Here is a 20,232-nt window from a genome sequence, read left to right as displayed (position 1 = left end):
AGATTATGTACAGTTGAAGTCAGAACATGCATGTTATACTCTCTTGCTTGGTATTGCGAGTTTGCAGGGGTATATTTAATTTAAGAATATGGTTTCATTTTTGTGTGCATAAAGCTTAGAAAGGAAATAAATACAATGCATTTTAAAATTTAAAGATTTAAAGATTAAAATCGTATTGTAACGACTGAGAGCTAAGAGGCGGACACAAATGCTGAGGAGAGCAGGGTTTAATAGCTGGAGTGTTAACATAGAGGGTACAAGGATAACGAGGCATACTAGTTAAAATACAACTATCACAAATCAAGAACTAACAACCAGACAGGATAACTCAGATAACAAAAGACAAAAGAGGATAAAACAAATACAAGAACAAGGCAAATAAACACAAAACAACTTACAGGGCAGGAATACACACAACCAGGATTACCACCACAATGACTTCCAAAGAGGGAACGAAACACAGGGAGTACAAGTACCAAACAAATCAAGACAAACTAGAAACACCTGAGCTGAAAGCAAGGAAGGAGGGACAGACAAGACAAGGTGAACAACAGAAGACACGGACTGGACTAACTGGGGAACGGATCTAAACAAGGTTACACAGAAGACATGGACAGGACTAACTGGGGAATGGATCTAAACAAGGTTACACAGAAGACATGGACAGGACTGACAGCAGGAGAGAACACAGACAGGGGTGTGACAGACAGAGGGAAAGCATAGAAACAGGGCAGGATAAACAGACAAGGAAAACACAGGCACATTGAACAGTACCGGAGTGACAGCTAGAGAGGGGGGCGTAGCCCTATGTGACATGTATATTAACCATACATATTTGCACAGGTTAACATTTAAGTAAGTGTAACATCTTTTTGTCTTATACTGTATACTGTCTTATACTACTTGCCAATTAAACACGAGCATATGATCAAATGGTTTATAATACACTGCTTTTTGTTGGATTCTCATTTAGAGATACATGCTCAGATGCTACTTTATGGGAAATATTTGTAGGTACAGTCATGAAAATGTTTGGGCACCCCTATTCATCTTAATCATTTGTAGTTATCAAAATTTGGGTTTTTGCAACAGCTATTTCAGTTTCTTATATATAATAATATATATCTATGTCTAATGGACGCAGTAATATTTCAGGATTGAAATGAGGTTTATTGTACTAACAGAAAATGTGCAATATGCAGTAAAACAAAATTTGACAGGTGCAAAAGTATGGGCACCTCAACAGAAAAGTGACATTAATATTTAGTAGATAATCCTTTTGCAAAAAAAAAAAAAAAACTGCCTCTAGTAGCTTCCTGTAGGTGTTAATGAGTTCCTGGATCCTGGATGAAGGTATTTTTGACCATTTCTCTTTACAAAACAATTCCAGTTCAGTTTGATCGTCGCCGAGCATGTCGCCGAATGGCCTGGAGACCTGAGGTCAGATTTGCCATCATTAGTGAGAGGATACATGTCCTGAATTTAACTCAGACCTGTAAAGACACCAAACAAGCAATTTCATGGTGGAGTCTCAGAAAGAAACCTTTTTATCTTTTTCTGAGTGCAGTTTGTGGAGAACAGTGTACACATATGTGTTTTTGACTAGACCTCAGCGTACACGTGTTTTTGACTAGTCCTCGGTGTACATGTACATGCAGTCATGGTCTGGGGGTTAGGGAACTGGTCTTGTGCCTGGAGGGTTGTGGGTTCAATTCCCAGGCCCTAGGCCATGACTGAAGTGCCCTTGATCCAGGCACTTTACTCCAAACGGGTGCCGGGCTAGGGTTGCCCACTTCTTTGGGCATGTGTGTCCTCCAGGCCCCTAGTGATCACCAGTGTGTGTGTGTGTGTATGTGTGTGTGCTCACTGAACAGATGGGTAAATGTGGAGGACAAATTTCAATTGGGGTGAAAATCACAATTGATAATATAGCATATTATTATGTGTTTTGACTAGCCCTCAGTGTACATGTATGTGTTTTGACTAGCCCTCAGTGTACATGTATGTGTTTTGGCCCACTAGTGTCATGAAGCCATAGTGAGTACCTTCTGACAGATACATCATCTACTCTCTTTGTTACGTATATTTTTTCTGTGCTATAGTGGGAGTTCTTGATACTTGTACATGTTTTCTTCATAAAATAAATTGCAATTGTAGTAAAGCAAAAAAGGTCGCTTTCCTAATTGAAAAAGATTTGGTCTGTTTGAAGATGGAAACAATAAGTGTAATGTGGATATAAGGTTAAGGTTAATGTTTTCATGCTAATGAAGAAGATAAGTGACAAACAAAATGGCAAAGTTGATTAGACCTTACTAATTAGTTACACAAGCAGCAAATACCCATTATAGAGAAATCCTTTATGTAATTTTCATTTAATGAGTTTAAATAACTCATATAAAGGTGGGGAGTGGGGCAGAGAACTGGGGGAACTGGAATAAAAGTGTGACTTAAACAAGCGTAGTGCAGGCGTTTCCATCCCTCATACTGATGCATCCACGCAAATGAAAATTGCTATAAACAAGAACATCTGCAATGTGCGAATAGATTGTCAATGATCCCCATGATTCCCATGCTCTACAAGATGAAGTCTTAAATAAACAACGGGGAAAATTATGAAACGATCTTTCGGGAAAAGATAACGAAAGCAAATTTTGGGAAAACTTTGACTGCAGCCATGAGATGGCAATGCATACTTTTACCCCCCCCCAATAGATTTTTGCAGCAAAACTATATTTCCTCTCTTCATCACTAGATGGAGACAGTTATAGCTCAGCAGCCGCCAGAGAGGAGGCATTCATTCACCCACTAAAACCAAACTATGTTGATGTGCATTCCGTTTATGCAGGGTGGAGTGGTCTAGAGAAACTGTGACCAGGAAATGGAACTTGAACCTACATTCCAGATGTGTGTATTTTACTCTCAAAAAGCCCTAACTTACAGGCAAGAAGATAGGCTTCTGAATGTCTTCTGCATGTGCGTATGTGAAAGTGTCACAAAGGGTCATTATGTTAACTGAATTCCCTCTCTATCATGTCCATCAGGTCTTCTTCTGAAGCATCATATAAGGCAGGCACGACCAGGGACGGGTGGCTACAAATTCCAGCCACTCTGAAAAGAGAAACACGAGTCTTGTTAGTACAGCATTAACGCCGTGGCAGTCATTCAAAAACGTGTAATGGAAAGTAATGGAATGTTTAGGAATATGGCGATTATGCAGATTCTTTTAAAACCTTTACCTATGCATTTCCCCCCTGAAAGGCAGCCCTGGACGTTTGATAAGTAAACCACATTTGGTCATGCTACACCTGACTTTTCATTAGCCAAAGCTAGTCTGTCGTTGGAAGTGGTGTACGTCACTGATAAATAATTGAAAGAACTGAAGCTACTTACGACACTGTCTTTGTGCATACTGGACCTGTCCCACCAACTGCTACTATTTTCTGTGGAGTGGTACATTTTTACAAATTAAGTGCTTCGATACTCGAAAATAATTAGGCATAACAAACATTTCGTTTTCAGTTTAACGTAAGACACTTAATTCAGTGGCATACAGAACTGTGAATAGCTGATACATAAAACAAGATTTAAATTAAAAAAGATTTAAATAACTGAATTCACCTTTTTATGAGAATCGACTGTTGCTGGTTTATTTTGACAACAAACGTCCTTTTTGCCCTGGAGCCCGACAACCTCTAACGGATCAACGCGCTGTCCTCCGCTCTGGAAAACACTGACGGTGCGACTTGTTTTACTGGCACTTTGATCATATTTGCTATAACACAATCCAAAAATTTTAGACCTGAAGAATGAGTTATGAAATGGTCCCTTGGTCGACCTGGGCGAAGTACTTTCGCACGTCTCGAGTCTTCGGTCCACTTCTTTTCCAAGGTTTTCGTACGCTGAAAAATCCCAGTCTTGGCGGTCGCCGTTTGGGTCTATCTGTGTTCTTTTACTCGTGATATTTCCATCTGAGGTTTTACACTTCAGCGTGTTGAAAAGAGAGCCTTCATCTCCGTTGTTGTGACTGCGCTCACGGTCGCACACGTTTACGTCTTTCATCAGCGCAGGTGCAACTTTTTTCCCTCTGCTACCTGTGGTACCCATGCCGATTAAGTGGACCTAAAGCTGGAGACCATGGAGTATTGCAGTAATGTTAAATGTAACCATGCACACAGTTACAAATTAACGGGTTTCCCGCTCCCCCCGCGCGCCTGCTCTTCGTTTTCAGGCACGCTCCGTAGTCCAAAATATGCCCAAAGGAATCTCAAAAACAACGCGACAAAGGCACATATATCAAGTAAATGTCTACCTACAAACGTGTACATTTCTTATTGTTATGCTCAACGCGTGACTGATAGTTACACAGTCTATTAAAACTATCAAAGGATTGCAAAGCATTTCGAAAGCTGCGTCAGACAAACACACAGAACACCGTGAAAGCTACATGTGGCGTCCACATAAAACCACGAGTTGCATTTGTTGAATTCCACACACAGCAAGGCAGCATTTATTTATCCAAGCAGCAATACGAGACCTCAGCCATCTGGACATGTGATTGGTTGCGAGAATTGGATCGGGTGTGATCATTTCTGAGAGCAATACTAGAGTTTTACTAGAGTTTACATAGAATTTCGACAAGCGTTTCGTTCACAGATTTCAAAGCAGACCGGGTGGTTCAAGATGTGTTGTACAAGCTCTTTTGAAAAGGCAAAAACAAACAAGCACTGGTTGGCCAAGGAAACTTAGTGCAGATGAGATCATTCCTACTTCCCTTCAAAATCGGAAGATGTTCAACAGTGCCTTCAGCTCAACACTGACAGAAACCAGAGGCGGTGTGTTTGCCAAAGGCCTGGAGAGTGGTAGAATATTGTGTGTAAGCAGGCAGCAGTGAATCACTGTGGAGGTTGGAGCTTCCTTTTAAGTTTGGCGCTGTATTGCAGCAGATTTGGGCATTTGGTCAGGATTAATGATGTCCTCAGTGCTGAGAAATCATGCAGAGAGGCATCAGTTTAGCATCAGTTTAGAGAGGCAACAGTAAATTTATTCTACAGCAGGACAACGACAACAAATATACAGCCAATGTCATTAAGACCTCTCCTGGAGGGGATATGTCCTCCACACAGCCCTGATCCCTCGGTTACTACGTATTGAATCTCTAGTGCTTACAAATTCTTTCTAGTTATGCCGAGATGCACTCTGTAAACATTTTTATAATTTCAAAAGTGGAACTGCCATCTTCCGATTTGTTATAAAAGTTCTAATATTAAAATCATATATTAGGAGAATGCCAGCTTACAATAAATATGTAGAAACTCCGGCTGACAGATTGACAGAAATCTAGTTGAATCTATTTAAAGTATTTTTCTTTACCCAACCAAAAAATGGCAACAACAAGAAACCCTGAAAACCAGATAATGCAGCCAGTACTATTATAATTTTCCCTATGCAACTAAAATATCCTAGTTTTTCTTCCTTCAAATACAACACCCCAAAGCTAGTAGCTGCAGTTTTGGAACAACATGTGAGTCTCTAGAGATTCATGTGCATTCAAACTAGCGCAGTTACTGCAGTGCAGCATTTAAATACCCGTTTCCTGTTCCTCAATTTGAGTCTTACTAATGGCTCTAGAAATCCATTTACTGGTTAATGTCTTTATGTATTTTTCCATCGTCACTGTATGACACAGCGTTCATAAGGCTGTTCTTCATGGGTGGTGTTGTTCTGGATCTGGGGTTCCCTCTTGCCCTTAGGGGGTGCAGCTGAGCTGTGCTCTGTGATGTGCTGCAGTACCTCCTTACTCTCACTAGGGGGCAAGTTGTAGAAGAAGTATTGAGGAGCCATGCAGATGAACCTGTTCATACGAATAATAAACAGAAATGTGAATATTAGACACTTCAATATAAACACAAAAGAATGTGTCTACATATTTGACTACATTTCATTTGTCATTTTCTCCAATTTTCATACATTCTTGAACTTTAAAGGGGTGTTGGAAGAATAAAATAACTTCAAAAGTAATTTTAGAATCACTCAAAGAAGTACATGCCATTCGAAAGTACATGCCGTTTGAAAGTAAAGACATGGAACGTTAATTCAAGTTTAACCTCCAGCTCTAGCCTCTAAAGGTACAGAGGAATGGCACAAATGAACCGGAATGGAAAATTAGCTACATGACATACATAATGTCAGGGCAAAACTGGATTTGATTGTTCTGTGTAAAAACTCTCTAGCAGTATAAACCACCCTGGCGTATTAGCATACATCAAATGCAAACTAAAGGATCATTACATTAATAATAGTTGTTGCATTAAACACCACGTTTAAAACTCATAAAAAAGACTTACTCATGTGCTGAAATCTGGGTGACGGTTCTGATGCAGTTATTCTCTGACAGTGTGTGCTCATGGTATACAACCCACTCCGGAAGGTTCCGTTTGTGTGGCTCAGTCCCATAACACGAGAGAGGGTGGATCTGAGCCACATGCTTGTGGGTAAGAATGAAGTAATTCCCTGATCCATCAATGTCCCTAGCCACCTGGGATATTGGAACAGGCACTTAGGGTCAAAGCTAAATGAAATGATTCATGTGAGGACTTTTAAGTTAGAAACTCATGCAGGCTAGAAACCCATACAGCAGGCATTGGTTTGCATTATAAATATACACTACAAAGAGCATTTTGATGGGATATTAACAAATACTGGCTTGTGTGAGAAGGACTGTGTGCACAAATTTCGTTGTATTACATTGAAGATTTATTATGAGAAAACTTGATCTAAGAAGTTTCTCATCCAGACTGGAAACTGCCGTTCATACCGAGTCTAATGGCCTGAATACTGAATCTTATGACCCAAATACTGAGACTAATGGCTTGAATACTGAATCTTATGACCCGAATACTGAGTCTAATGGCTATATACTGAGTCTAATGGCTTTACCTGCATGAAGAAGCCTGCCAGTAGGGCCTGCTTGATGTTCAGTGTGTTGGTCTTGGAGCCGAACGCAGGTGAGGACACTGGGAGCTCTATACGCCGCAGGATCTCAGCGAGCTCTGCACGAATGGCATCGGCTGTTTGCAGAGCAGCCAGACTCAGGTAATGATCAGCACACCATTGCGCTAAACTGGAACCTGCGGTAAATCAACAGTTCCAGAATAATGAAATTATTCTGTAATGAAATTATTCTGTAAATTATGTTGTCGCTTCCACTGCTCTTCCACTGCACTGATATAGCAAAATAGTTAAGTGAATATGTGTGCTTTTTAAATTTAACACTGCAATTCATTGATTTGTTGATTTTCTCAGAACATATCTTTTAAGAAAATAAGACAATTAAAAACAAAAGACCTATTTTTTGTTGCAATGGTCAATGTATGTTCATTATGATTTGGTTTTCTTTGTAGTGTGAAGTTTCGGGTTGCTTTTGTCAGGACAAACTGCTCCAGTTTTTGAATGGTTTAAAAATAGAGAATTGTGGTAACAGAACACACTTGTTCGCGGTATGTTTCAGTTATTAGTGCTAGTCAGCTTATTCAGCTTATTTAACAATCAGCAACATAAGATGCATCAGTATTGGTTAAGGAAGAAAATAAGAAATATAAGAAAAATCTAAATTTTCTATTAAAAACTAAACTTTGTGCAAATGATAGATACAAGAAACACAGCATCAAATTTGGTCAAAACTGATATGGTATGGTGACACAACATTCAAAGTGACCCATATGTGAACCGACTTCACATTCACACTCTTCAGCAAACAGAGTAATATGAGTGGTGTTTGCTTAGTTATGTAGTTAATTGACAAAGTAACCACAAGTAGCATTTCTGTCCTTGCCAATGGAGGCATGTGTATACAATGTACGTAATGTGTACATTGCCATTAAATGGAATTCAGTTGGGATGAGGTGTAGTTGTATTTAAATAGTAAATTATTTAAGCAATTAAAATAATAAATGTTTGAGGTGCTTAGAACGTCCAATAAACACACTAAAAGAGTCAAATATAAAATAGGCCTTAGTAAATGGAAGTGAATATGTTTAGTAACAATACACATTTAGTTCACATTCTGGGTTTAATATGTTAATGAGTCTGGTGTGTAAGCCTGCATCATCAGTTTCATTACCTCATTCATAAGACAATGCAAAGTGATTCACTAACACTTGACCCATTGTGTTTGAATCAGTTGTAAATATTCAGCATCGTTCATAAGGTCATTTTAATTCTCACGTGACTCACGTGAGCTGTGCTGGCTGTGTTTGTAGGCGTTGTACACATTGATAAGGGTGAAGTGGTCTCCGTCAGCATGGTGGAAGCTGTGATGACATGCTAAAGCCTTCTGCTTAAACTCCACAGGAGGGGCCAGGAAGCAAGATGGAGCTGCAAGAGGATAGGACACTTCATAAACCATGGATTCAGTCAATATTTAATTTATCATGTCTGCAACACTGACATGAGCTATATAGAGTGAGAAGTATCTGGATGAAACAGTTTATACAGCAGGGTGAAAATGTGTCTTTTTATCATGAACCAACATGTTCAATAAGGTGTCAAAATGCAGGTCCTAATGAAGGTAACCTCAATGTTGACCATATCTGGCAGCCCTACTACCGCTACACAGAAGTATGTACATGAACACACGCTGTATATCTCTAGGAATCAAACCCCTGATATTGCTAGGTGTTGTCCTAGCTTGCCCTACCTGTACTACCAGTTGAGGTGTAAGTCTAGTGCAAACAGATGCTGACACAACCAAACACGAAAACTAAACAGTACCAGGATCTTTTCTCCTAACTAAACAGATGAAAATGAAAGATGTAGTCACTGATATGCAGATGTATAGAAAAACAAAACAATAATAAGGTGGGTTGTCAAAATTGTTCACGTATGGATGGATAGACAGTGGGGTGAAAATACATGGCTTACACATTATTCTTGCCTGTTAGAATGAATGACATTACCTGTTAACATGGCAGCAATGGTTAGCACCTCACTCACACAGTCAAACTCGCAGGAGGCCAGCAGACACTTAGCCATCTGCGGTTCCAGAGGCAACTCAGACATAATCACTCCAATCTCAGACAGGTTCCCATCATTATCCAGAGCCGCTAGATAGTCCAGCTCTTCTAAAGCCTGCATGAGGCCTTCAGGAGCTGCATGTGGATAGAGATGAAAATGTTCTTTAACAACATGATATTATGTTGCTTCATTAATCTTCACATACTGTAGTCTTCCAATCGCATGGTAATTTAGTTTTGAAAATGTAATGCCACAATAACTATACAACATTTTGTATTATAATACATGAAAATGTTTTCCAGAATATGCAAAAATTGTAATTGATGGTGCATCTTCTCCAAAAAAAGAAGAGCTCTCACAAGAGACTTTAAACCACACCAGATGGTGCTTCTTACCCAATGACCCATTTTAACAAGAGCATCTCCTGTGTTTCCTCTAGCCATAATTTCTGCAGGCCCTTTTAAACAGAAACTCCCCTGTCCTTGGTAATGGTGGGCAAGCTCTCGTAACCCCTGTGGATGTTCCTAGTCAGAAGCAGGTCATCTCTGGAATAAAGAACCCTGTCAGCGCGGTTTGGACTCAGCTAACGCATGGCTCAGCACCCCCCAATGAACCCGATCTGTAGGCTAAGAGGAACCCAGTTGACCCTGACTAGTGCATACTTGTTCCTGCTTGTGATCAGCCAGTAAACAGCATGTGACTTGTGTGCAATATGCACCACAGACTTCCAGGCTGTCTGTACATTTTTGTTTTGGTAGGCCAGTTTTTGTTGTGACAACTAACGCTTTTCAGATGCAAAAAGCTGGATTGTGATTACCAGTTCCTTCCATGTCGTACATGTCATTTCCAATATGGAGTAAAGCTTAGTGTTTTCAGCAGCTGAAATGAAAATCCCAGATATAAAATTATGGATTTCATGCTCAGACTGATTTATGCACGAGTGTGAGGATACTTAAGGAGACTGATATACCTGGCCTATCAATGAAGTCACAGTGGCCCAGACCAGCAATCTCCATGCGCTTGAGGAACAGCACTGTGGAAGTGATATCAGACTCCAGAATGTGCGGGACACTCTCAGCGGGAAGGTCTGTGTTCTCCGGGTACAAACAAAAACACTTTCCTGCAGCCAAAATAATTCAGGTTACAGGACAACCAAAACAGTATGGATCAGAGTAAAGACACAACCTTGTCTTTCGTGAGCATGACACCTACCTGCTGGTCCAGTTAGCTGTTTGCGACAGTCTGCCTGGCCCTTGCTAATTGGTCGAATGATAATGGAGTTGGCTCTGATTCGGGGGTTGTACACCTGTCACATATGAGAGCTTCGTTGTATAAATAAGAAGCTAACTATCTACTAAATCTATACAATAAAACAGCAGGTGTCAGTTAAAAATATAGAAGTAAACAACACAGTGGTGAAGTAAATATAATGACTGCATACATATCTCTTTTGTACTCCAGCATCAATGATGAAGCGGATGCTATGTAGAGCCCAGAAAAGGTGTTCAGTGGGGCCGCAGGTGAGGTAGATCTTCCTGCACCTGCTCTCCTCCTCTGCCATGTGCAAAGGCAGGTTGCCTGATGGCTCAGGACAGAGCACAATGGCTATGAGTCCTCCTGCTGAAGATAACAGGCTGGCCCCTTCCCTCCGCAAAATGGAATAGGCGCACTCAATCTCCTTGTAGAAATAACAGAGAGGGGAGTCATGAGATCTTGAAGATATATTAATTCCAGATTCCTCAGAACTGCTACATTCTGAGAAGCAAAGAAAGCCAATGACATTTGGGAGACAATCAACTCAAGGTATAGCCAGTAATCTGCAGTGTTTTGCAAGGGGTACACAGTGAACTTCAGTCCATAGACCATCTTATAAAAAGAAAATATGACTTTATCCTCAGATCTCAAAGTTCATTCCATATACTATAGTTTAAATTAATACATAAGCACATCTTTAGCTAACAGAAAGGCTGTGGTGGTATCTTGAGTTTTCTGACAGATGAGAAAACACCCTCTCACTTGCTCAGTAGCCAGGAATGCCACTATATCCCCTTGGTCTTGAGTCTCATGAATCTCCATGGCAAGTTGGAGAGTTGAGCACAGGTAGTCCTTCACGCCTCCCTTTCCAGTGCCATATACCATCTCGGATGGCCAGGGTGCCTCAAGCTGGATCAGGGGTACAGGCCCATAGTGGCCCAGCATCTTGTCCAAGGAGCAAGGTGTGGTTAGGATGATGAGACGCAGCTCAGACCTCACTTGGAGCACACCCTTGAGGAGGCCAAGGAGGAGGTCTGTGTTGACGGTGCGCTCCTGGGCCTGGTCGATCACCACTATGCCATACTTCTCTAGCAGAGGGTCTGTCATCATCTCACGAAGGAGCACTTCATCTGTGCAATATCTGCCAGGCAACGTCACCAATGTTAACATACAGTAAACGTTCTAGCTAAGGACAATGAGGATAATGACATGAATCATTATAGTAGGCATGAATCATCTCTACAGTTCAGATGCGATCAGCATTTCCATTATGGGCTCTACATTTCAAGAAACACTAACAAAAAACTGATCAAAGAACAAGCAAAGGGAAAAAATTCCACCACTACATCAAAGTTTCCTACTGACTAGCTATCAAAACACTTCAACATGAGCGTAATGAAGGCAGACAGGGATTGCTGGCTAGTAATGTAGTTAGGTAACTACTGAAGTCAGGGTTTTTATTAAGTCTCCACTCAGCAGTTTTGAGAATGCCGTCCCTCGCCTTTGTCTAGAATGTTGACTTATAGTTCTTCTAAGTGTTACTGAGGAGCATATGGACTGAGTGGGCGCATGGCAGCTGCTAAAGGGAACCTCAAAATCAGGCCCCCTAGCCCTTTGTTAGTCTGTCTTAGGGAGACAGGCATCTGTGAAAGGACGTGTGTAAAGGGGGAGGGGTGTGCTGGGAAATAAAGGGGCTGGGGGGAGCTTTTTGTTGGACCGAAGTGATCAAGTTACATGAGAAACTAAATGAACATGGCAAAATGAAAAAAAGAGACATAGTAAAATCGTTTTAGGCACCTGAGTACGGTGTCAGTGGAGCAGCAGGTCTGAAGTGGGATGTGATATCCCACCTCATGACCAATGTTCACATCCATTTCATCAGCAACACGTAGGGCTAACTCCACTGCACTCTGCCGGTGGATCTGAGTACACACCACCATGCCATTCTGGTACTGCATGGACAGGCAAACCTCTGCACACCACTGTGGGATCTGTAGGGAGAAACAGGCGAATTTAATAAAATTCATGCACAATCTCAGACTATCATCATCATCATTACCAGCACCTAATATAATGCACTTTCACTCAGAGTTCAGTTAAAGACTACATCACATATATGTTCAACAGTTCCTGGAAATAGTTCTAAACACTAAATAATGGTTAAATAACCCATCACTATAGTTAACAAATACAAGAAAAGATAAACTACCTGTGTGCTTTGTCCTGTCTTAGTTGTGCCACTGATGATAACAAGTTGATTGTTGATAACAGAATCCATGAACTCACACTTGGCTCTCCAAACTGGGAGAGCTTTCCTCTCTCTCAGGAGATCGTAATATCGAGAAGAAAAGGGAAGCCCGTCGAACTGATTTAACTCCAGGAGCTCGTCACAGTCCAAATCTTGATCTGCGCCCGGGTCCCCAAACTTCTCCATCACTAGAGTCGTACTTTCGTGTTTACTCCCGTTGAAATAAGAAAATAAAAAAAAACAAATAAGATCAACAAATGCGTGTTCTGTGCATATTTAAGAATATTTATTCGTGAACGATGTTCTGTCGACGTAAAAGCGCGGGATCCACGGACTAACTAGTAGTCCCCGCTGGTAGATGTATTCAAAAGAGAGGAGGAGGTTCGCGGGGGCGAGGCGCTCGAGCTGTGCGCGCTCACGTGGCCACCAACTCCATCATAACAGACCGCTCAGATCAGTGTAACAACAGGTTAAAGAGACAATAAATACGTTATTTGAAACAAAATAGCACTCGAATCGCAGTAAACCCAGTAAACGATGTTATTAGTAGAAGATATATGACAGAATCCCCCGTACTTGTACAACGAATTCAGGGCAAAAGCGAAACTCGCCGCTTAAGACTAATGGCTTCGTGCTGTTTCTATAGCAATGGTTAAACTGGGCAGCCAGACGTGTGTAGTCAATCTAACATCTGTAGGCAGCAACACAGGGAACTCGCAAACTTCATCTTCATCTCGGCTTCTGGTTCAGAAGAAGCTAACTAGCTAAAGTAGTTTTTTTGTAATCGTCAATTTCCTGCATTTTGCACAAAAGCAACAATGAACACAGGTATCATTACATTTCTTTGGTATTTCTGACTACTTACTAACTAGCTACAGCTAAAGCTAGCTAACTGATTTAGGTTTCGTCATCTGCGTCACAGGTTTTAGTAGAAAGGATGAAAGATTATGTATTACATTTTACACTGAAACTAACTAAAACATGTTAAAACATTGCAATGTTTTATGTCGAAAATGTCGCCGAACTAGTGCTTCAATGAAAAAAAACGGCTTAGTAGAAAAAGTTTCGCAAAATCTCTTATGTTCTCGGCCTTAGGTTGTATTCACATCTTCATTTTTAATTAGTTCTAACCAAGACATGCTATGAAGAATAAACTATATGCAATAAATTATATATCAACATACGTTATCACTGATTCTGTATTATATTTGATATCTAATAATATCCATATTATATGTTTTGCATATGATCCTGTATACCTATTATCTCTGGCTCTTGAATGTGTCTCTCAGTGTATGTTTCACGTGTCAGTGGCTCCTTTGCACTGTATGTATCTTTGGTCTGATCTGTGTGATACATTCCGCCTTCATTTGACCGAATGCTTTTGCCTAGTTCTTGATCTTGTGCCGCCACAATCAGTTCTTCTGTGCTATCCTTAAGTCCTGCCTTTTGCACCAGTAGGTAGGGATGGCTTATATCAGCTACCCACCTCTGCTATCTGGTCGTGCTACAGTGCATGGGGAATTATCTTGCCATTGCACCTCCTCTGCCTCCATGGTGACCATCCCCCATTTGTGTTAGACACTCAACTCATCCTTCAGAGGCCTTATATTCATGGATGTTTTCTGGATGTTTTCATGGATCTTCTTGCTGTTGGGACTTGTGTGGAGTGTCTTTTGCATTGTGAGGAATTTTCTGATCTTGATGTAAGCAGCTTCCAACTCTCCTTGCTTGCTGGGTATCTTATAACTGGCAGGTCATACATGTTTATGTGTTTATGTCATACATGCCATGTAGAGCTGTTAGTAGGCATGTATCATGTCAGGGCCAGGTGCTGCCCAGTTCTTTATGTTTGTGAATCACTTCTGGACATCTGCTGTTGTAATGCTGACTGCTTCCTGCTATGAGAGATTGAGATATGCTGCTTTGAAATTTCTCAACCACTGAGCACCAGTGTTATGTGATGATCATTCTTCCATATGCTCTTCCAGTCATGTTTTAGCACTGGGTGGATCCACAGTCACCACAGTCAGCACAATGTTGTAACCGAGAGTGTGCTTTGGATGGTTCTTTAGAGAAAATAAGAAAGCATTTATGCTTTTGGTTGCTGCTCACACTGTTTTGCTGTTTTGTTGTTAACTTATGTGCCCTCACTATATAATGCAATATTATAATTACAATATATTGGATATCAATTAAGATTAAATTGCCTAGCTCAAGGTTGCAAGTGGCAAAATGTACCACATGGTGGCATCAAAGTGTTCTATATATAGGTATAATAGATTGATCTGAAAAAAATACATTAAAATAAAAGAAATATATTTTGTATTTTTTATCTTTATTTTATTTATTTATCTATTTGTTTTATTCATTACATGTTCATTGTTCCTCATGTTGTTATCACTTGCTACATCTATTATTACTACATCCCTCTTCTGCTATTTGTCCATCGGTACTATTTGTGGTTGTTTACCTGTTTCTGGACGTCCCACAGAATCATAGTATGATCATTCTCCACCACCTTCAGAGGTGCGTCCTACTTTGACCTTGGAACTTTTAGCCCATCCTCAGCACACTTTTAAAGCTTTTGTGTTTTTTTATAGACCTATTTAAATGTGATTAGTTAGTTATCTGAGGGATTTTCAGTCTTTTAATGTATCCATAAGCCTTGATTACCTCTCATCCTCTTGTGCTGTGATATAGTTTCACTCAGTGGATGCCGCAGGCAACCTGAACAGCTAGTTGTTGAGAAGGTCAGTCACCACAGTATTGAGCTGAGCTGGAGGAATGGTGAAAGTGACCACACTGGCCCTACTGAAAGCTGGACTCGCTTTGCTGTGGAGAAGATGGACTCTAAAACACACACATATGACACCATATATGTGTGAGTGTCTCCTGTTATGTAAACATTAGACAAAATTTGTTGGCCTTTTACAGTAATGTAACTTTATGTAGGGTGTGCAGACAAGCTCAGAAGACAACTTTCTGAAGTACATTTATCTTACTTACAGTTTTCTTCATTTGTTTTCTTGCATTGTGAATTAAGATTAGAAACTGGTTGATCTTATAGCAAAGCAATGGGAAATATTGTGATTGTAGGCTGACTGTAGTACAGTAGTGATGCATACTCTAGAGATGATTTTTTTCTCTTTTTTTAGAAGAGATATTCTATACATAGCATGTACATAGCCTACTGTGTAATTTCAGCTAATAATGTTTGATATATTCTCTCAGAGGCTACAGCACCCAGCATGTTGTGGACGGACTAGAGCCCAGCACATTGTACAAATTCAGAGTGAGGATCACCACACCCAGTGGGGAGTGCCGCCTCACTCCGACACTCTCCGTCTCCACAACTCGTGAGTGTGAACTCTTTTACTTGAACTTTTTTATTTTTGTTCCTTCTGTTCTTCTGTGACAAGAAATATTTGACCAATGTGTTCAAACTGAAATTGAGACATTGAACACTGTTTACTAGTCAAAATGCCATTTTGAAACCTTTGAAATGTTGACTCTAATAGGTAAAATGGGAGTTCACCTGCACATTGGTGGATGCAGGGACTACTCTTCAGTACTCTTATTTTTAGTTGAGGGACAATTACAGGATTTAGTTTAGAGCATCTTTACACATTAGTCATTTGTAAAAATGTTATATATTTTCATGTGATTTCTGTACTGTGTGAGTGGTTGTTATGTTTACTTGGTGTTTCCCTACCTTTACAAAGATGGTGTCAGTAAGGCACACAGAGGCTGGATACAAGTGCAGTAGCAGTTGAATACAAAAATACAAAAAACAGTCATGGCAGACTGGGCAATACAGGCAGAGGGAAAAGCACACAGGCAGAACAAGGCAGGAGTCAGACACCAGGTGACCAGAGCAATGTAGAGCAGAAGCTAATCGCATAAGCAGAGAGCGGGTAGTCAGAAGACAGGCAGTAATTATTTACAGTATTAACATAGTGTAAGCAGTGTAGGCTATGGCAGAGAACAAAGTACAAAGCACAGAGAGGCATAGCAAGGAGCAGGAGAGGCTAGAACTGAGCTCTGAGGCTAAGAATCAGCAAAGCTGACGTGAATCAAAGTGTTTAAATACAGACAGTAACAGGCAGCAGGTGGAGTGGGTGGAGATGGTAGATGAAGGAATCACTAGTCCAGGGACCTGAATCGCGCAAGTGAGGCAGGAAGGCGGAGCACGAATCCTGTCAGACAGTCAGTTTTTCTGTCCATTATAGGAGATGGCATTTCTGTCAGTGACAACAGACTTAGAGTGGGCACTCTGAAAGAAACATGTCAATTGTGTTGTCATCTTGTAACACTCCTCAGGGGAGCCGCTGTCTGGCAAACACTTGCACCAGGCTGTGAACAGAAATGACGAAGAGGAACTGACCAGAGTGCTGCAGTCTGGGTGAGGAGGCAACCATACCTCTACTGAATGACAATCCATCATAGTGACATGAGCAAATCTATGAGCAAATCCCATAGGATGGGGTCATTCATAGCAATCAGCATGATTAATATAAAGGTTACTGAGCACTGATATCCAAGAACTACATATCCCTGCCATTTTGTTTATAGTTAATTAGGTACACTTTTGCACATATACCATAGATAGATAGATAGATAGATAGATAGATAGATAGATAGATATTGTGAGTTATGAACCAATTAACCAAGTGCCATAGAAGTATAGACATAGACATAATTATGGTGCTATAGACTATGCCATATATCAGAGCATAAATAGTCTGATTTCATGTATTTTACACAATTACCACTAATTTTTCTCATGCTGTTCTGTTATCAGCATGGTGAATGTGAATGTCTATGACAAACTGGGTTTCACACCACTCATGGTAGCAGCACAAAAAGGGTTTGGCAGGTAAGTGTTAATTTTTCCCTAATTATATGCCTGTGGGTAAGTTGATGTAAAGTCTATGAACATAACAGCATTATTGTATATAAAGTTATTTTTATATGTTAGGAATGACTGCATGCCATGTGCATCCCATGTGAACTTTCTGAATTGTAGGATTGTCCATAAACTGATAGAACATGGTGCTGACATTCACATGAAGAACGGCAGTGGGAAGGACTGGTACGTTGGCCTTTGGCCTTTTGACTGGAAGATATTTTATATCATAATCATCCACTTCAATGCTTTATAAACTTTTTATGTTTCTGTCAGTCTAATGCTGGCGTGTTATGCTGGGCACTTGGACATTGTGAAGTACCTGCGGAGGTTTGGTGCTACATGGCAGTCTCGGGACATGGGAGGCTGCACTCCTCTCCACTGGGCTGCAGATGGCGGCCACCTTTCCGTCATCGCCTACATGATCCAGGACGGCAGTGAGGTCCAAGAATAGCAAGCCAGCTTCCGTTTTGGATAAGCTTGTAGCAGTTCAATCTTTTAAGCACCGCTTCTTGGCAGCAATTTACAATTTTTTAGCTGATTTTAAATTGTTCGATGCTGTAAATACATTTTTGGACTTTAGAATGTGTGCAGCCTGTTTAGTTTTGCTACGATTTATGTATGTTTCCATGTTTCTGATATAATACATTACTCCTGAGAAACTGGACCCCTTCAATGTACAGCAGTGCTCCTTTAAGCTGTGTGTTGTATTTGGTCCATGACAGCTGGATGCGAGGGACAGTGTGTCTCACTGGACTCCTCTCATGAGGGTGTCAGCAGTGAGTGGGAACGAAAGTGTGGCCTCACTCCTCATCCGTGCTGGAGCTGATGTCAATGTCCGTGACAAGGACGGAAAGACGCCACTTATGGTACGGTCATACGATGCAATGGCAATCGTATGTTCTCAGGTCATATGATGTGTGATGCATTTTTATTTTTGAGGAGTCCTTTGTTTAAGCACCGTTCTTTCCAACAGGTAGCTGTGCTGAATAATCACAAGGAGCTGGTAGAGCTCCTCTTGGACAGCGGGGCTGACCACCATGTGAAAAATGAGGTTAAAAAAAACCCAAAACAATTACATTCGCCTTCACATTATGCATTTGATAGCTTACTTTGTCATAAATGTTCTTTTTACAGCATAAAGTTCACATGTGTTTGTTTTTCACTAGTTTGGATCAGGTGCGGCAGAAATGGCCAGAGCATTTGGAAGGCAGGTAATTCAATTTGTATAAGTAATCATAAAAAAAAGTATTAGTATTATTAACCTGTTTTACATAATGAAGACATTTTTTTCTGTATCTGTTCCAGGACATCATTAGCTTGTTGGAAGAAAGGAAGATTCTGTAAACTGACATCAACAAGCAGATAAAAGCAAACAACAAGGCTAACACTTTCTGTTGAATTTCTAAAGCCTATTTAATATGTACACATCCGTACAACTAGGATATTCCAGATAATAAATCTATTAATGTGTTTTCCATTTGGGATGACATTTCTATGGTCAGTGCATAGTTAGTGAAAACAAACTGAGAACACAGGAAGAGAAGACGATGATGCAAAGTAAAACCTTGCTTTTTGGGGGGGTTTATTTTTCACTGGAAATATTTGAATGCTGAAGCATGTAAATTTAAAATTCTCTAAATGAATAATCCCATGTACACAGTTATATTTCAGATTCACTCAATTTCACAACATTAAAGTAATATTACCTTTTTGGTTGGTAGTGTCTAAAAAAACATGAAATGGTGGAATCAAAAGCAGGACAAAAATGTAATGATAGTCTGGATGCCAAAAAAGAGAAAAAGCAGCTTCTCTTATGGAATCTGATAAAGATGGTGATCAAAGTGCCATTTTCACTTGTAGAAAATAACTAAAAGTCACACTTGTTCTCATTTCAACATGTATCAATACACTGTTTTTTATAAAAGCATATGGAAAAAGTACATTTAGATTGATAAAAGCACTTCAACAGCAATGTCAGTGTGAATCTGTCATATCTAAGGTAGGCAACAGTATTGAAAATATCAGCGAGAATACATACAGAAGTGTAAACTAGACATCTTATATACATAAAAACAAATTACATTTAATGTGACTGTGATATGTGCCAGTAAAAAAAAAACGTACACTTCTAACAGGACAAATGCTCACCTTAGGGCCCATTACTCTTGAATATCTTACATATGTAAATGTTTTTGTAGCAGATCAACAGGATTATATATCATGAATACCAATATGAATTTGTAGGGCTCATTGGTACAACCATGTGTTGGGCAATGGAAGTCTCAGTGCTGATGCAAAAGTGCATGTACATGTGCTCACATAACATTTCGAATCAGTACAAATGATCCTATAACTAATGGTGAATAATGGTAAATGGTGAATTAATTTTAATGTTAATTAACATAGTTTAATTAAACTACCTTATTTATAATATAGGTTTGCTTTCAGATTTTTTTAATATCCTGTACACTGATACTGATGGCTAATGGTTTGTGTTTTTGAACTATGGAAGACTTCCCATATAAATTTGAGCAAGATAACTACATAAACTTCTTGGATTTAAAGTTTTGGGAAAATGAACATTATGTAAAGTTCAGTAAACATCTCTAGGTTTTTAGTTCTCTGTTTTATACATTGCACATAACAAACAGGCATTACAGTATCATGGTAGTTGATGCAATGTAAACACGATTAAATTATTTTAATTATATTTTCTCTGAAATGTGATGTGTGTCAATCAAATGAAATGTCTCTGAAATGTTGTGTATATACTATAAGCTACTTCTTATTTATATTCATATATTCA

General features: G+C 39.9%; 2 protein-coding genes across 3 annotated transcripts; one reads left to right on the top strand and one right to left on the bottom strand.

The window, feature by feature from the left end:
• Positions 1-212: 212 nt before the first annotated feature.
• dhx32b (DEAH (Asp-Glu-Ala-His) box polypeptide 32b) lies at positions 213-13,072 on the bottom strand. The gene is made up of 14 exons (XM_076978827.1): positions 12,476-13,072; positions 12,064-12,257; positions 11,029-11,407; positions 10,454-10,690; positions 10,225-10,318; positions 9,983-10,132; positions 8,955-9,146; positions 8,233-8,373; positions 6,937-7,127; positions 6,345-6,535; positions 3,619-5,851; positions 3,391-3,440; positions 2,939-3,108; positions 213-1,493 (listed from the first exon to the last, which is right to left on the bottom strand). Exons 1-11 carry the CDS (start codon positions 12,698-12,700, stop codon positions 5,671-5,673), a joined length of 2,175 nt encoding a protein of 724 aa, XP_076834942.1. The 5' UTR covers positions 12,701-13,072; the 3' UTR covers positions 213-1,493; positions 2,939-3,108; positions 3,391-3,440; positions 3,619-5,670.
• Positions 12,920-20,232, top strand: fank1 (fibronectin type III and ankyrin repeat domains 1). 2 transcript variants are annotated; one of them, XM_076978839.1, is made up of 11 exons: positions 12,920-13,342; positions 15,218-15,398; positions 15,749-15,873; positions 16,838-16,919; positions 17,319-17,393; positions 17,544-17,609; positions 17,700-17,865; positions 18,149-18,292; positions 18,400-18,477; positions 18,593-18,633; positions 18,732-20,232. In XM_076978839.1, the coding sequence occupies exons 1-11, from the start codon at positions 13,333-13,335 to the stop codon at positions 18,790-18,792; spliced, it is 1,029 nt and encodes a 342-aa protein (XP_076834954.1). In that variant the 5' UTR covers positions 12,920-13,332; the 3' UTR covers positions 18,793-20,232. The 2 variants fall into 2 exon arrangements, with proteins under 2 accessions (XP_076834954.1, XP_076834955.1); XM_076978840.1 differs by having other exon boundaries at positions 12,921-13,342; positions 18,593-18,637.

Source organism: Brachyhypopomus gauderio, chromosome 17 (genome assembly GCF_052324685.1).
Source record: "Brachyhypopomus gauderio isolate BG-103 chromosome 17, BGAUD_0.2, whole genome shotgun sequence".
In the NCBI taxonomy this organism is placed as follows: Eukaryota; Metazoa; Chordata; class Actinopteri; order Gymnotiformes; family Hypopomidae; genus Brachyhypopomus; species Brachyhypopomus gauderio.
Note: the sequence above shows the minus strand (reverse complement) of the source record. Positions and strands in the feature narration are given on the sequence as shown.